The sequence below is a fragment of the Mastomys coucha genome, unplaced genomic scaffold, assembly GCF_008632895.1.
Source record: "Mastomys coucha isolate ucsf_1 unplaced genomic scaffold, UCSF_Mcou_1 pScaffold7, whole genome shotgun sequence".
In the NCBI taxonomy this organism is placed as follows: domain Eukaryota; kingdom Metazoa; phylum Chordata; class Mammalia; order Rodentia; family Muridae; genus Mastomys; species Mastomys coucha.
This window is the reverse complement of record NW_022196913.1, coordinates 63,071,497-63,083,822: the sequence shown is the minus strand read 5'-3', so window position 1 is coordinate 63,083,822 and position 12,326 is coordinate 63,071,497. Positions and strand designations below refer to the sequence as shown.

General features: G+C 42.0%; 1 protein-coding gene across 6 annotated transcripts in view; it reads left to right on the top strand.

Moving 5' to 3' along the window:
• Kif27 (kinesin family member 27) overlaps positions 1–12,326 on the top strand; it is an 82,700-nt gene that overhangs the window by 5,603 nt on the left and 64,771 nt on the right. For all 6 annotated transcript variants that reach the window (XM_031358587.1, XM_031358586.1, XM_031358588.1 and 3 more), the window contains exons 2-4: positions 1,723–2,106; positions 7,093–7,293; positions 8,113–9,071. In XM_031358587.1, coding sequence (XP_031214447.1) covers positions 1,809–2,106; positions 7,093–7,293; positions 8,113–9,071 — 1,458 coding nt within the window. In that variant the 5' untranslated portion in view covers positions 1,723–1,808. The remainder of the gene's footprint in view (positions 1–1,722; positions 2,107–7,092; positions 7,294–8,112; positions 9,072–12,326) is intronic.

Below are 12,326 nucleotides of genomic sequence, written 5' to 3'. Positions count from 1 at the left end.
CTCTCTCTCTCTCTCTCTCTCTCTCTCTCTCTCTCTCTGTGTGTGTGTGTGTGTACATTTATGGAGGTCAGAGGACATCTGTAGAAGTGTGTTCTTCCGCCGTGTGGATTCAGGGATCGAATTCAGATCATTAGTCTTGGTAGCACGTGCTTTTACAGATTGAACCATTTTGCTGTGCCGGAAGACCCACCTTAGTTTTGGGAAGGACAGTTTCCCGGGGAGGGAATCCTGGCCTGTATAACGTGTAGGTGTCAGGCTGAGCAGCAGCATCCATCAGTTGCTCTCTCCTGGCTGTGGATAGAACATGGTCAGTTGTTTCAAGCTGCTGCCTAGACCTCCTTGCCACAGTAGACTGCCACTTTAAGTTGCTTTTGTTGGGCTGTTTTAATCACATGGCAGGAAGAGAAGCTAAGGCAATGTTTAGAAGTAGAAAACACCATTTGCCTGTTTGTGTTGATTTTCAAAGTTAACTACATGCATTGGGCTTGGGAGTTGATAATGGAGCATCCATCATAATGGATGTCAGAGGACAGCTTTGTGTAGGTGTTTTTCTCTTTCCACCTTCCCAAGCTTTCCAGGGCTCGTGTGATGAAGGTGCTAACTGCTGAGCCATTTTTATAGCCTGCAGTTATGATTGCTTTTGAACTAATTGTTATAAATTATACTGACACAGAAATTTCATCATTTAATACTGATGTTTGTGAGATGAAATGCTATTTTTTCAATACCTTCAAATATAGTACAAATAATTTACTTTAAATTTTATTTATAAATTTTCTTTCCCTCCCTTCCTCTCTCCTTCCCTTCTTTTCTCTCTTTCTTCCTTCCTTCCTTCCCTCCCCCTCCCTCTCCCCCCCCCTCAGTTTTCAAGACAAGGTTCCTCTATGTAGCTCTTGCTAACCTGGAACTCACTGTGTAGACCAGGTTGGCCTTAAACTCAGAGACCCACCTGCCTCTGCCCCCCAAGTGCTGGGATTAAAGGTGGATGTCCCTGTCACCTGGCTAAAATTGACTTAAGTATTATGTGTATATGTGTGTGCCTGTATACATTTATGTTTACCATATGTATGTGTAGGAACTGGAGTTACAGATAGTTGTGAGTTATCTGATGTGGGTGCAGGGAATTGAACCAGGTCCTTTGGAAGAATAGCCAGTGTTTTTAACCACTGAGCCATCTCAACACCTACCCAAGTATTTACTTTTAACATGTTCATAATTCCTGAGTTATTTCCTCACCTGGATTTCCTAACTAATTAATTATTCCTAATTGTAGTGGTTCATTATTTAGATTAATGAACTAGGAAGCACCACACTCTGGACATATACAGAGAGATCCTGTGGTTTTATCCTTTAACTTTATAATTAACCAATTCCTGGTTCCCAGTCCCCTCAACTATTTTGAAGCAAACCTAAATGCTGAATCTTTTCATCATTAAATTACTTAAATTTTTTTTTTTTTTGAGACAGGGTTTCTTTGGCTGTCCTGGAACTCACTCTGTAGACACTTGAACTCAGAAATCCGCCTGCCTCTGCCTCCCAAATGCTGGGATTAAAGGCGTGCCCCGCCACTGCCCATCTACATTTTACAAGTCAGATCAACTTTGTAGTAGAATTTGTACTGGTAAAGAATCTGTTCTAAATGCCTCTGCTTTGAAACATGAGTAGTTTTTATGGCATTAATGTAACTAGTAATTAAACTATATCTTTTATTTTGATATGCAGGAGTCCAGATCTTACATAAAATGGATGTTTCTCACACTGTTATTGAACACTAAGTGCATAATCTATTCAGTAAAATCCAAGCTGCCATGGAAGAAATACCAGTAAAAGTTGCTGTCCGAATTCGACCTCTGCTTTGCAAAGAAGTTCTACATAATCATCAAGTTTGTGTGAGGGATATTCCAAACACCCAGCAGATTATCATTGGGAGAGATAGAGTTTTTACTTTTGATTTTGTTTTTGGCAAAGATTCCACTCAAGATGAAGTTTATAACACGTGCATAAAGCCCCTAGTGCTGTCGCTCATCGAGGGCTATAACGCAACTGTTTTTGCATATGGACAAACTGGGTCTGGGAAGACATACACCATCGGAGGAGGCCATGTTGGTAAGATTTTCAAACTCCTAGCGTTTTATAGCAGGAGCCAAGCCTTCATTCCTTTATGACTAGTCTGTGGTGTGTTTTGCTTGGCTTTGCCTTGTCTCCCGATTTAGCTGAAGCAAACACTGGTGTACAGCCATCTGTTTCAGTCCATCATAGACCTTAACATTTGAAATCTTGTTTTGCTTTTTTGGTACTGGGAATAGAACTAGGTTGCTGGCTAAGCACCATAGTATTGAGCGACATCACTAGCCTTCTCTTTGCTTTGTTTGTTTGTTTGTTTGTTTGTTTCAAAGGAAGGAGTCACTCAGTTGCCCATGCTGGCCTTAAACTTATTCTGTAGCCCAAATTGTCCTTGAAATCAGGATTCCTCCCCTTAGCCCTCAGGAGAGTTGGATTTGCAGGTATGTGGCACTAGGCCCTCCCCTGTCATTGCCTTTTTAAGTTAATTTTTGAGGTTAACATAAAAGTAATAGGTTTGGGCTGGAGAGATGGCTCAGTGGTTAAGAGCACTGACTGCTCTACTGAAGGTCATGAGTTCAAATCCCAGCAACCACATGGTACCTCACAGCCATCCGTAATGAGATCTGATGCCCTCTTCTGGGGTATCTGACGATAGCTACAGTGTACTTACATATAATAAATAAGTAAATTTTTAAAAAGTAATAGGTTGTTTCCTCATGGCCTCTTCATATACATATGTCATTATGTTTTCCTTAGTCAAGGGCCTTCCTCACTACCCTCTCTCGTGCTGTCATTGTCTTTAGCTGAACCGTTTCTTCCTTTAGTCAGTCCCACATCTGCTTCTTACTACAAGTTCTGTTACATTAGTTCCCAACTCCAGGAACTGGATACCTGTGGACGATGACAATCAAACTCGGGTCCTCTGGAAAGTAGCAGTGCTCCTAACCACTGAGCCAACTCTCTACCCTGTCGTTTGTTTCTTGATGGTGGCCGCTCTGACTGGGATGAAATGGAGTCTCGACTTTAAAAAGAAATTTGTAATTTTATTTCTTGTGTGTGTGTGTGTGTGTGTGTGCTTGCTTGCATGCGCCCACCTGTGTGCAGGAGCCCTTGGAGGCCAAAGAGAGGGCATCGCTCTGAACCTGGAGCTGTAGGTGGCTGTGAGCTGCCGTGTGGGTTCTGAGAATCAAACCCGAATCTTCTGCACTGCCATATTAAACACTCTGACCTGCTGAGCCATCTCCAAACCCCACACTTTTAAGGTAGAGTCTCACTGTGCAACCATAGGTGGCTTCTGACTCAGAGATTCTCCTGCCTCTGTCTCTCGAGTGCTGGGACTACAGCTATGCAACAACACACTGCTCAATAGGTTATTATTTGCATTTCACCATTGGCTAAAGATGTTGGATACTTTTTCAAATATTTATTGGCCATTATATTTCTTTTTAATATTAATTTTATTTTATTGTGCTGGGACTCAGAAGACTGCTTTCTTACAGTATATAATGTAACTTGAGTATCCTCTCCAACACCCTCTGCCTTCCTCTCTCACTCCTCTGCCTTGTCATCAAGCCTCTTTGTCCCCAGTTTCACTTCTCCTTTCATGTCTTCTATACATACACGACACTGTGTCTATATACATATTTTTGTTGTCTATTCCTCTGTTGATGGATACCTGGGTGGATTCCATAACTTAGCTATTGTAAATAGTGCTGCGGTGACCCCCATGCAAGTGTCTGTGGACTGTGTTGATTTGGAATGTGTAGGCTAAGCACCCAGAGCTGCGTTGGCTGAGTCAGGGCAGGTCTGACCTGCTTCCCAAGGGCCTTGCATTTTTCTGATCCCCATGATGTTCAGACTAGTTTGCATCCCACCAGCAGGCACACGTCTGTGTTGTCTTTATCCTTGTCAGAATTTGTTGCCTTGCTGACTGCTGTTCCAGCAGGGACTTCTTTTGAGAACGGTCTATTCTGTTGATGGGGTAAATTTTGAAGCTTTTTGTGTATTCTAGATATTAATACCTGTGTGTTAATAGTTGAGGAAGATACTTTTTGATCCTGTACTTCTTTAACTCAAGAGATTGTTTACTTAGCTGTATGATACAAATGTTAATCTTATGTAATTTGTCACTTTGGGGGATAATTTCTATGTCATAGTTCTTTATAGAAAAATTATGCCTATGTATATCCTTAAATTTTATTTATTTATTATTGGGGGTACATGCCATAGCATCTGAATGGGGTCAGAGGACAACTTTCAGTGTGGCTGAGGATAACTTTGAACTTTTGATCCTCTTGTTCCAACTTCCTGGTGCTGAGATGCAGACATGCACCCTTGTGTCCAATCTGTGTAGTGCTGGAGCTTGGATCCAGAGCTTTGTGCACATCAGCAAACACTCTCCAGTGCACTGCATCCCCAGCCTATGGAAACTGATATTGAAATTCTGAAGAATTTCAGATCTGAAGATCTGAAACCATCTTCTGGGACTGTCCATCCCCTCCCCCACTCTGTCTTATAGTCATCTATTCTGACTTCTACAGCCATTGAGAGTCGTCTGTTGAGATAATCCTAAAGTTATCACTCTGCTAAATGAGTGGTCAGCTGTTATTTCACACCTCACTGGACCCATTAGCATATTCTCTACTTGGTTTCCAGTGACTGACCACAGTCGTGGTCCTTCTCCTATGATACTGGTCTCTCCGCAGGTGCTCTGGCAAGTGAGCTGATACATGAAGTGCTCTGGAGCTCAGGTGTTGGCTCTCCTTCAGGCACCGTTGCTTTGAAAAATCTTGTTTTTAGTGGTCACAGCCAGGCTCGTTCTATTACATTGTCTGTATACAGATGGCTTCTATTTATTTCCCTCAATCCAGATAACTGTTAAAACTCTGAAGACACAGATCCAATGGCCTGATTGATTATCTTGGTAGGTTAGAAGCATGTGCTTTCTTTTCCTCCAACCCACTAAACCCAGTGGCAACTGCAGTGGCTGAGCAACCCAGTGGCAACTGCAGTGGCTGAGCAACCCAGTGGCAACTGCAGTGGCTGAGCACACCCTGCAGTCATCTTGACCAGTCCTTTCTCTGGTATGTCACATCCAGTCTGTCAGAAACTTTTCAGTCTGGTTTTTAAAAGGTTATTTTTATATATATGAATGTTTTGCCTATATGTATGTGTGTGTACATGTATGCTTGGTGCCAGTGGAGACCAGAAGAGGGAATTAGATCCCCTGAGATTAGAGTTACAAATGAACTGGGTGCTGGCAACTGAACCTGGGTCCTTTGGAAGAGCAACCAATGCTTATAACCAATGAGTTCACTCCCCAGCTCCCCGATCCCTGCAGGATAAGGCCTTACTTTGTAGCTTTGGCTGGCCTCAAACCCTTAATAATCCTCTCTCCTAAACTGTAAGGTTGTAGATTTGTGATGTCACATGCAGTTGACAGAAAATCTTAATGGCTTTTCAACATAAATGCAGGTTCCATCTTGATACCATATCAAGATCTGTTAGCTATATCTTCCAAAACCCCCAGTTACCAGATTGCTACAGGAGCCTCTGAGGCGTCTCTCCACTCACACTCCAGCAAAAGGCAGTAGGACTGTCAAGTGAGGACTGGCCTCCACTAATTTGTAAAATTTCAGAATATGACGTTACTGCTCTCTTTGTGGATCTGGCCTCCAGACACAAGGAATCCAAGTGGGTAGCCATCCACAAGGGTTCCACGGTTTGCAAGAGAGGTGCCACCCCTCTGTCCTTATCTCTTGTCGGTCTGTCCTTGCTTCTGATGCTGGCTGTGCCGACCTTTGACCTTTTTTGTGATCACATCATCTGGTGCTTTGACATGTGTTCTGCTCTCAAGTTGCTTTGGTTTTTGCTTTTTGTTTTTTCTTTTTTCTTTCTTTCTTCCCTCCCACCGTCCCCCCGCGAGATAGGGTTTCTCTGTGTAGCCTTGGCTGTCCTGGAACTCACTCTGTAGACCAGGCTGGCCTTGAACTTAGAAATCCACCCTCCCAATTGCTGGGATTAAAGGCGTGCTCCGCTGCCACCTGGCTTCTCAAGTTGCTTTGTATTTGAACTGCAGTCACAGCTCACACATGCTTTACCCCACCCTCCACTCATTCTGCTTGTTTATTTGGGTTCATCTGAGTTTGTTTTTGAGATAGCCCTGCTCTGTCCAGGTTGGCTGTAAATTCTCAGCCCTTATATCTCAGTGCCCCAGTGGAATTCCAGGTGTCTATCACCATGTGTGGCCAGCATTTTAATATACCATATAATTTACAGTTTTTATTTATTGTTCTTGCCTGTTTCTTTGTAGAATTCTACCACATTAGGGAATTTTCCCTTTATTTTGTTGATTGTGCCAGAGCCCTAGAGTGTTGCATTATATGTAGTAAATACTAAACACATATTTGTTAAATGGATAAGTTCTGTATAAGGATATATGTGAACTATGCATGGTATATGCATATTGAGTGCACTCACGTGTATGTTTTCATGTCTGTGCAAGCACATGCAGAGGCTAGAGGAGGATGTCGGATGTTCTGCTGTATCATTCTCAACTCTGTTCCACTGAGACAGTGTCTCTCCCTGAGTCTGGAGCTAGTTGCCTGGTGACCATCCAAGCGGGGATGCTCCTGGCTTTCCTTCTGGAGTTACAGATGCTTTTGTGCCATGCCTGACATTTACATGGGTACTGGAGCCTGTGCAGAGAGAGCTCTTACCCGGTGAGCCATGCTCCCAGCCTGTTGCCTCTGGATTTTATAGTGTGGTCTAGCCTTGGCTAAGTTCAATTAATAATATACTTTTTGAGATTCTGTCTTGCTATGCAACCCTGGCTGGAACTCAGTATGTAGACCAGCCAGGCTGCCTCTGTCTCTTGAGTGCTAGAAGTAAAGGTATGTGCCACCATGCCTGTCCAGGTTTATAATTCTTATAATAGAAATGTAAGAAAAATATATTAAGCATAAGTTCCAGATTGTAGCCTTTGTTTATTTCAAGACTCAGATATGCTTTCTATTTCTGAATTTTCAGCATCAGTTGTGGAGGGTCAAAAGGGTATCATTCCTCGAGCTATCCAAGAAATCTTTCAGAGCATCTCTGAAAATCCTAGCATTGACTTTAAAATCAAAGTGTCGTATATAGAAGTGTATAAGGAAGACCTAAGAGATCTTCTAGAGTTGGAGACGTCCATGAAGGACCTTCACATCCGAGAAGATGAGAAGGGGAACACAGGTGAAGTAACTCAGAGAAACTATAGAGAGCCTTCATAAGATCCAGGGACCCGGGTAGAATGCCAAGAATAAAGAGCCTGCCTGGTGGATTTGGTTTACTTTGTGTTCATATTCTTGTTTTGCCATGCTGGAAATCCATCCAGGCTAGGAAAGTGCTGTGCCACTAAGTCCAACATGCAGCTAGCTGCCTTATTTGTTTTTAATTTTAGAAGATTGTGGGACAGAATCTCATTATAAATGGCCTGACCTGGCCTTTAACTCGCGTTCCCAGACTGGCTTTGAGCTGTGAATCCTTCTGCTTCAGTCTCATGAGTACGTTGGATCACAGATTTGCGCCACCAACCATGGCTCCTGTTTTCATAGAATAATTACAAACCAAAATATGGAAACAAAGTGTTCTCTCTGTTTTGTTTTATTTTGTTTTTCTTGATCCTGGAGTTTGAGCCCAGAGCCTCACATGTTGTTCTTTGTACACACTGCCTCTGAGCTATGTAACTCCAGCCCCAGAGGTTTTGAGTGTCATTCATTCTAAAGAATTCATTATGATATTTGACCAAAAGCAAGAATTGGATCTTAACAAATAAAATACATCCTTTAGAGTTTAAATTTGAGTCCTATTTTTTAAAATAATTTCTGTTGGAGTTTTTCTGAAATTATTTAATGATATTCACCAATGTTACTGTTATTTGAAACATTATTGCTTTTTTTTTTTTTAAAAGGTTATCTTTTTGGGTTGCTTAGCAAAGGGTAACTGTTGTGTGATTAATTTAATTGTACTAGATTTTGATGAAAATTTGGTTTTAAAACTTTGTGTTTTAAGTGATTGTTGGGGCCAAGGAATGCCAAGTAGAGAGCGTGGAGGACGTGATGAGTCTCCTGCAGGTAGGGAATTCGGCCAGGCACACAGGTACCACCCAGCTGAATGAGCACTCCAGTAGATCACACGCCATTTTCACAATAAATGTGTGCCAAATTGAGAAAAATACAGAGGCAGCTGAAGCCAGAGAGTGGTACTCACATCGGCATATTGTCTCCAAATTCCACTTTGTGGATTTGGCTGGATCAGAAAGAGTGACCAAGACCGGGAACACTGGCGAACGATTCAAAGAGTCCATTCAAATCAACAGTGGGCTACTCGCTCTAGGAAACGTAATCAGTGCCCTTGGAGACCCACGCAGGAAGAGCTCGCATATTCCATATAGGGATGCCAAGATTACCCGGCTTCTGAAGGACTCCCTGGGTGGCAGTGCCAAGACTGTCATGATCACGTGTGTCAGCCCATCCTCCTCAGATTTTGATGAGTCCTTAAATTCTCTCAAATATGCCAACAGAGCACGGAACATTAGAAACAAACCTACTTTAAACGTCAGCCCCCAGGCAGACCGAATGGATGAAATGGAATTTGAGATTAAGCTGCTGAGAGAAGCTTTGCAGAGCCATCAGGCCAGCATCAGCCAAACTAGCCAGATCTCTTCAGAGAGTGTTCCCAACCAGGATCGAATCCATTCTCTGGAGGAACAGGTAGCTCAGCTCCAGGAGGAATGTCTGGGGTACCAGGACTGCATAGAGCAAGCGTTCTCCTTCCTGGTGGACTTAAAAGATGCTGTCAGGCTAAACCAGAAACAGCAGCACAAGCTACAAGAGTGGTTTAGCAGGACTCAGGAAGTCAGGAAGGCTGTCCTCACCCCATTGCCTGGAAACCAGGGCGTTGGGAACCTGGAAGAAGGACCCCAGCATGTGACAGTTCTCCAGCTGAAGAGAGAACTTAAGAAATACCAGGTACTTAGACATTACTAATTAATTACTGCATTTTAAAGACTGTGTCTTGCTATGTAGCTAGGCTGGAACTCAGTGTGTAGACCAGCCAGGCTGGCCTGGACTCTTCCCTTTGTTTCTTGTGTGCTGGGATTATAGGAGGGTATGCTTCCACCTAAGAACCCCATCCCACTCCGTTAGCAAAGGGACTTAGTGCACAGCCTTCATATACTGGGAAAGTACTGTGACTTCTGAGACATCCCTGATCTATTTTGTCTTCTTTGAAATAAGATCTTAGTCTATAATTTAGGCTGGTCTGGAACTCATTATGTGCCCAGGCTGACTTTGAACTCAGAGCAGTCCTCTTGCATAACTCGGTTGGAGTTATGGGTGTGAGCTCTCATACCTGACTCATAGATAGAACTTGTTTAAGGACTGCATCTATTTGGACAAGTAAATTCTAAAAGTTATTTGGGAATTTCCAAAGTTCTAAATTTTTAAGAAATGTTTATTTATGTTTGTGTGGCTGGAGTGTGAACGGCATGTGAGAAGTACAGGCATGTGTTTGTGGAGGTCAGAGAACAGCTTTTGAGAGCAGTTTTCTTTTTAAGAATTATAGAAAAGTTAGGTGGTGTGTTGGTACATTTCTTTAATCTCACCACTAGGGAGGCAGAAGCTGTGAGATCTAGGCCATCCTAGTCTATACAGTGAGATGGAGATTATCCTGTCTATACAGTGGGATATTAGGCAGCCTGATCTACACAGTGAGATCTAGGGCATCCTGGTCAATACAGTGAGATCTAGGCTTTTCTTTAAACAAACAAACAAAACAAAACAAAACAAGACAAAAAAAAAAACAAAAAAGGAAATAAGAATATGAGAATCTCACTTGCCTCTCTTAGCATCTCTGTTTCATTTCCTATTCTTTCTCAGATTTGTTCTTTATTAATTTCTTTTCTCCTATGATGTGATCAAAGTACATTTTAAGGTATATTTACTAAATAGAACCATGTGACCGTTCATAGCAGTTTAGAGGATCAAAGAAACATTTTTACAAAGTTAAGTTATATTGCACCGAGTTTTCTTCTTTTGCATGTGTGTGGTTGCGAGCTGAGCATGTTAGGCACTCACTGTATCCCTGAGGTATGCTATGCCTCGGTCTTTTTGTTGTTCCTCTTCTCTCTTCCTTCCTCCTTCCTCCTTTCCTTCTCCCCTTCCCTCCCTCCTCCTTTTCTTCTGCTTCCTTCTTCCTCACAGTCTCATATGATAGTGCAGACTTGCTAGGAACTCCCTCAATATTTTAGTCTTTCTAGAACTTTTTTTTTCCATCGAGACAGGGTTTCTCTGTGTATCCCTGTCTGTCCTGGAACTCACTCTGTAGATCAGGCTGGCCTTGAACTCAGAAATCCACCTGCCTCTGCCTCCCAAGTGCTGCAATTAAAGGTGTGCGCCACCACCGCCTGGCCTTTCTAGAACTTTGAATGATCTTCTGTCTCAGTCTCCCAAGAGCTGGGATCACAGGTATGATCCACCATGTCTGGCTTATAGGTCTGTGGTTCTTTTTGTTTTTGAGACAGGATTTCATATAGCCCAGGTTGGCCTCTAACTTGTTATACAGCTAAGGATGGCCTTCAACTTCTTATCTTTCTTTTCCTACCTCCCAGTGCTGAGATTATATAAATAAGTACATCAACCATACCTAGTTTTATTTAGTGCTAGAAATCAAACTCAGGGCTTTATGCATGCTAGGCAGGTACTCTACCAACTTAGTTACATCCCTAGGGTACCACTGTGGTTCTTGAAAGAAGAAATAGTTTATCTCTTGAGTTTGGATTATACACTTATTTATTATATTTATGTATTCTTTATTTTGAGGGATTTTATTATTTGTTGGGATTAAAGGCGAGGTGTGTGCTATATACCTGTCTACATACTTAATTTTTAAATAATGTAGGTATGTACATGCATATATAATATGTATATATTTAGTTGAAAATTACTTCCTCATACTTAAAAATTACATTTATTTGTGTGTGTTGCACATGCACATGTATAGAGGTCAGAGGACAACTTGCAGGAGTCAGTTTTCTTCTTCCACCATGTAGGACCCAGGATTGAACTCACATCATCAGGCTTAGTGGCAGTGCTTGACCCTTGAGCCATATCACTCACATCTTTTTTTTAAATGGATTTATTTTTATTGCATTATGATGAGAGAAGATACATGATTTCAATTTATCTGAATTTAACATTTAAAAACATATTTTAAGTAAATAGAATTAAATTACATTCTTGTTTCCCTTTTGTACCCCAACTCCTCCCAAAGACCCCCCTTCAATACCTACAATACCTTTTTTGTCATATTCCTTAAAATTTATAAAATATTATAACAATAAAAATGAGTATTACAAAAGTTCTATATAAAACAACAATCAATTTAACAGTCTTACGTAGATGCTTGTCTACAGCAATACTGAAAATACACATGTTTTTCTCAATATAAATTTTACATCTTTCTAAATAAACATGATGTACAGGAGCTAGAAGAGAACAAAATAAAGTCAGTTGTGCTTTTGTAGAGTTTGCAAGCAAAACCCCATGAGGGGCCTTCAGTTGTTCTGTAAGCAACAGTGCCCCACTTATATTGCCTTTTGCCTTTTAAGTACTTTATGGGTTTTTTCTTCGTTTTTAATTACTTTATCCTTTTATAATAGGGAGTGTTTTGCCTGCATGTATGTCTGTGGGATGCCCACAGAAGTGAGAAGAAGGCATCAAGTCCCCTGGAATTGAAGTTGCAGACAGTTCTGAGCTGCCTGGATGGTGGCGATGGAACCCATGTTCTTTAGAAGAGCAGCCAGTGCTCTTAAGCCACTGAGTCGTCTCTCTTCAACCATGTCTTCCCAAGGAAGGATCTCAAATAGCACAAGCTAGCCTTGAACTCTATATGCAGAACTCCAGTTCTAGAGGATCCGGCACCCTCAAAAAGACATGCATGCAGACAAAAAACATCAGTGCACATAAAAATAAATGAATTGGGGGGAGGGGGAGAGAGGAAGGAAGGGAGGGAGGGAAGAAGGAAGGAAGGAAGGAAGGAAGGAAGGAAACAAACAGAAGGAGCTGGTGCATATCTGCTATCCCAGCACTTGACAGGCAGAAGTAGGGGGATCATGAACTCCAGGCCAGCCTGCACTGCACAGTGAGTTCTAGGACAGTATGGGGTACATACTGCCATGTGCCACTATGCCCACTGCCATGTGCCACCATGCCCACTTTTTTTTT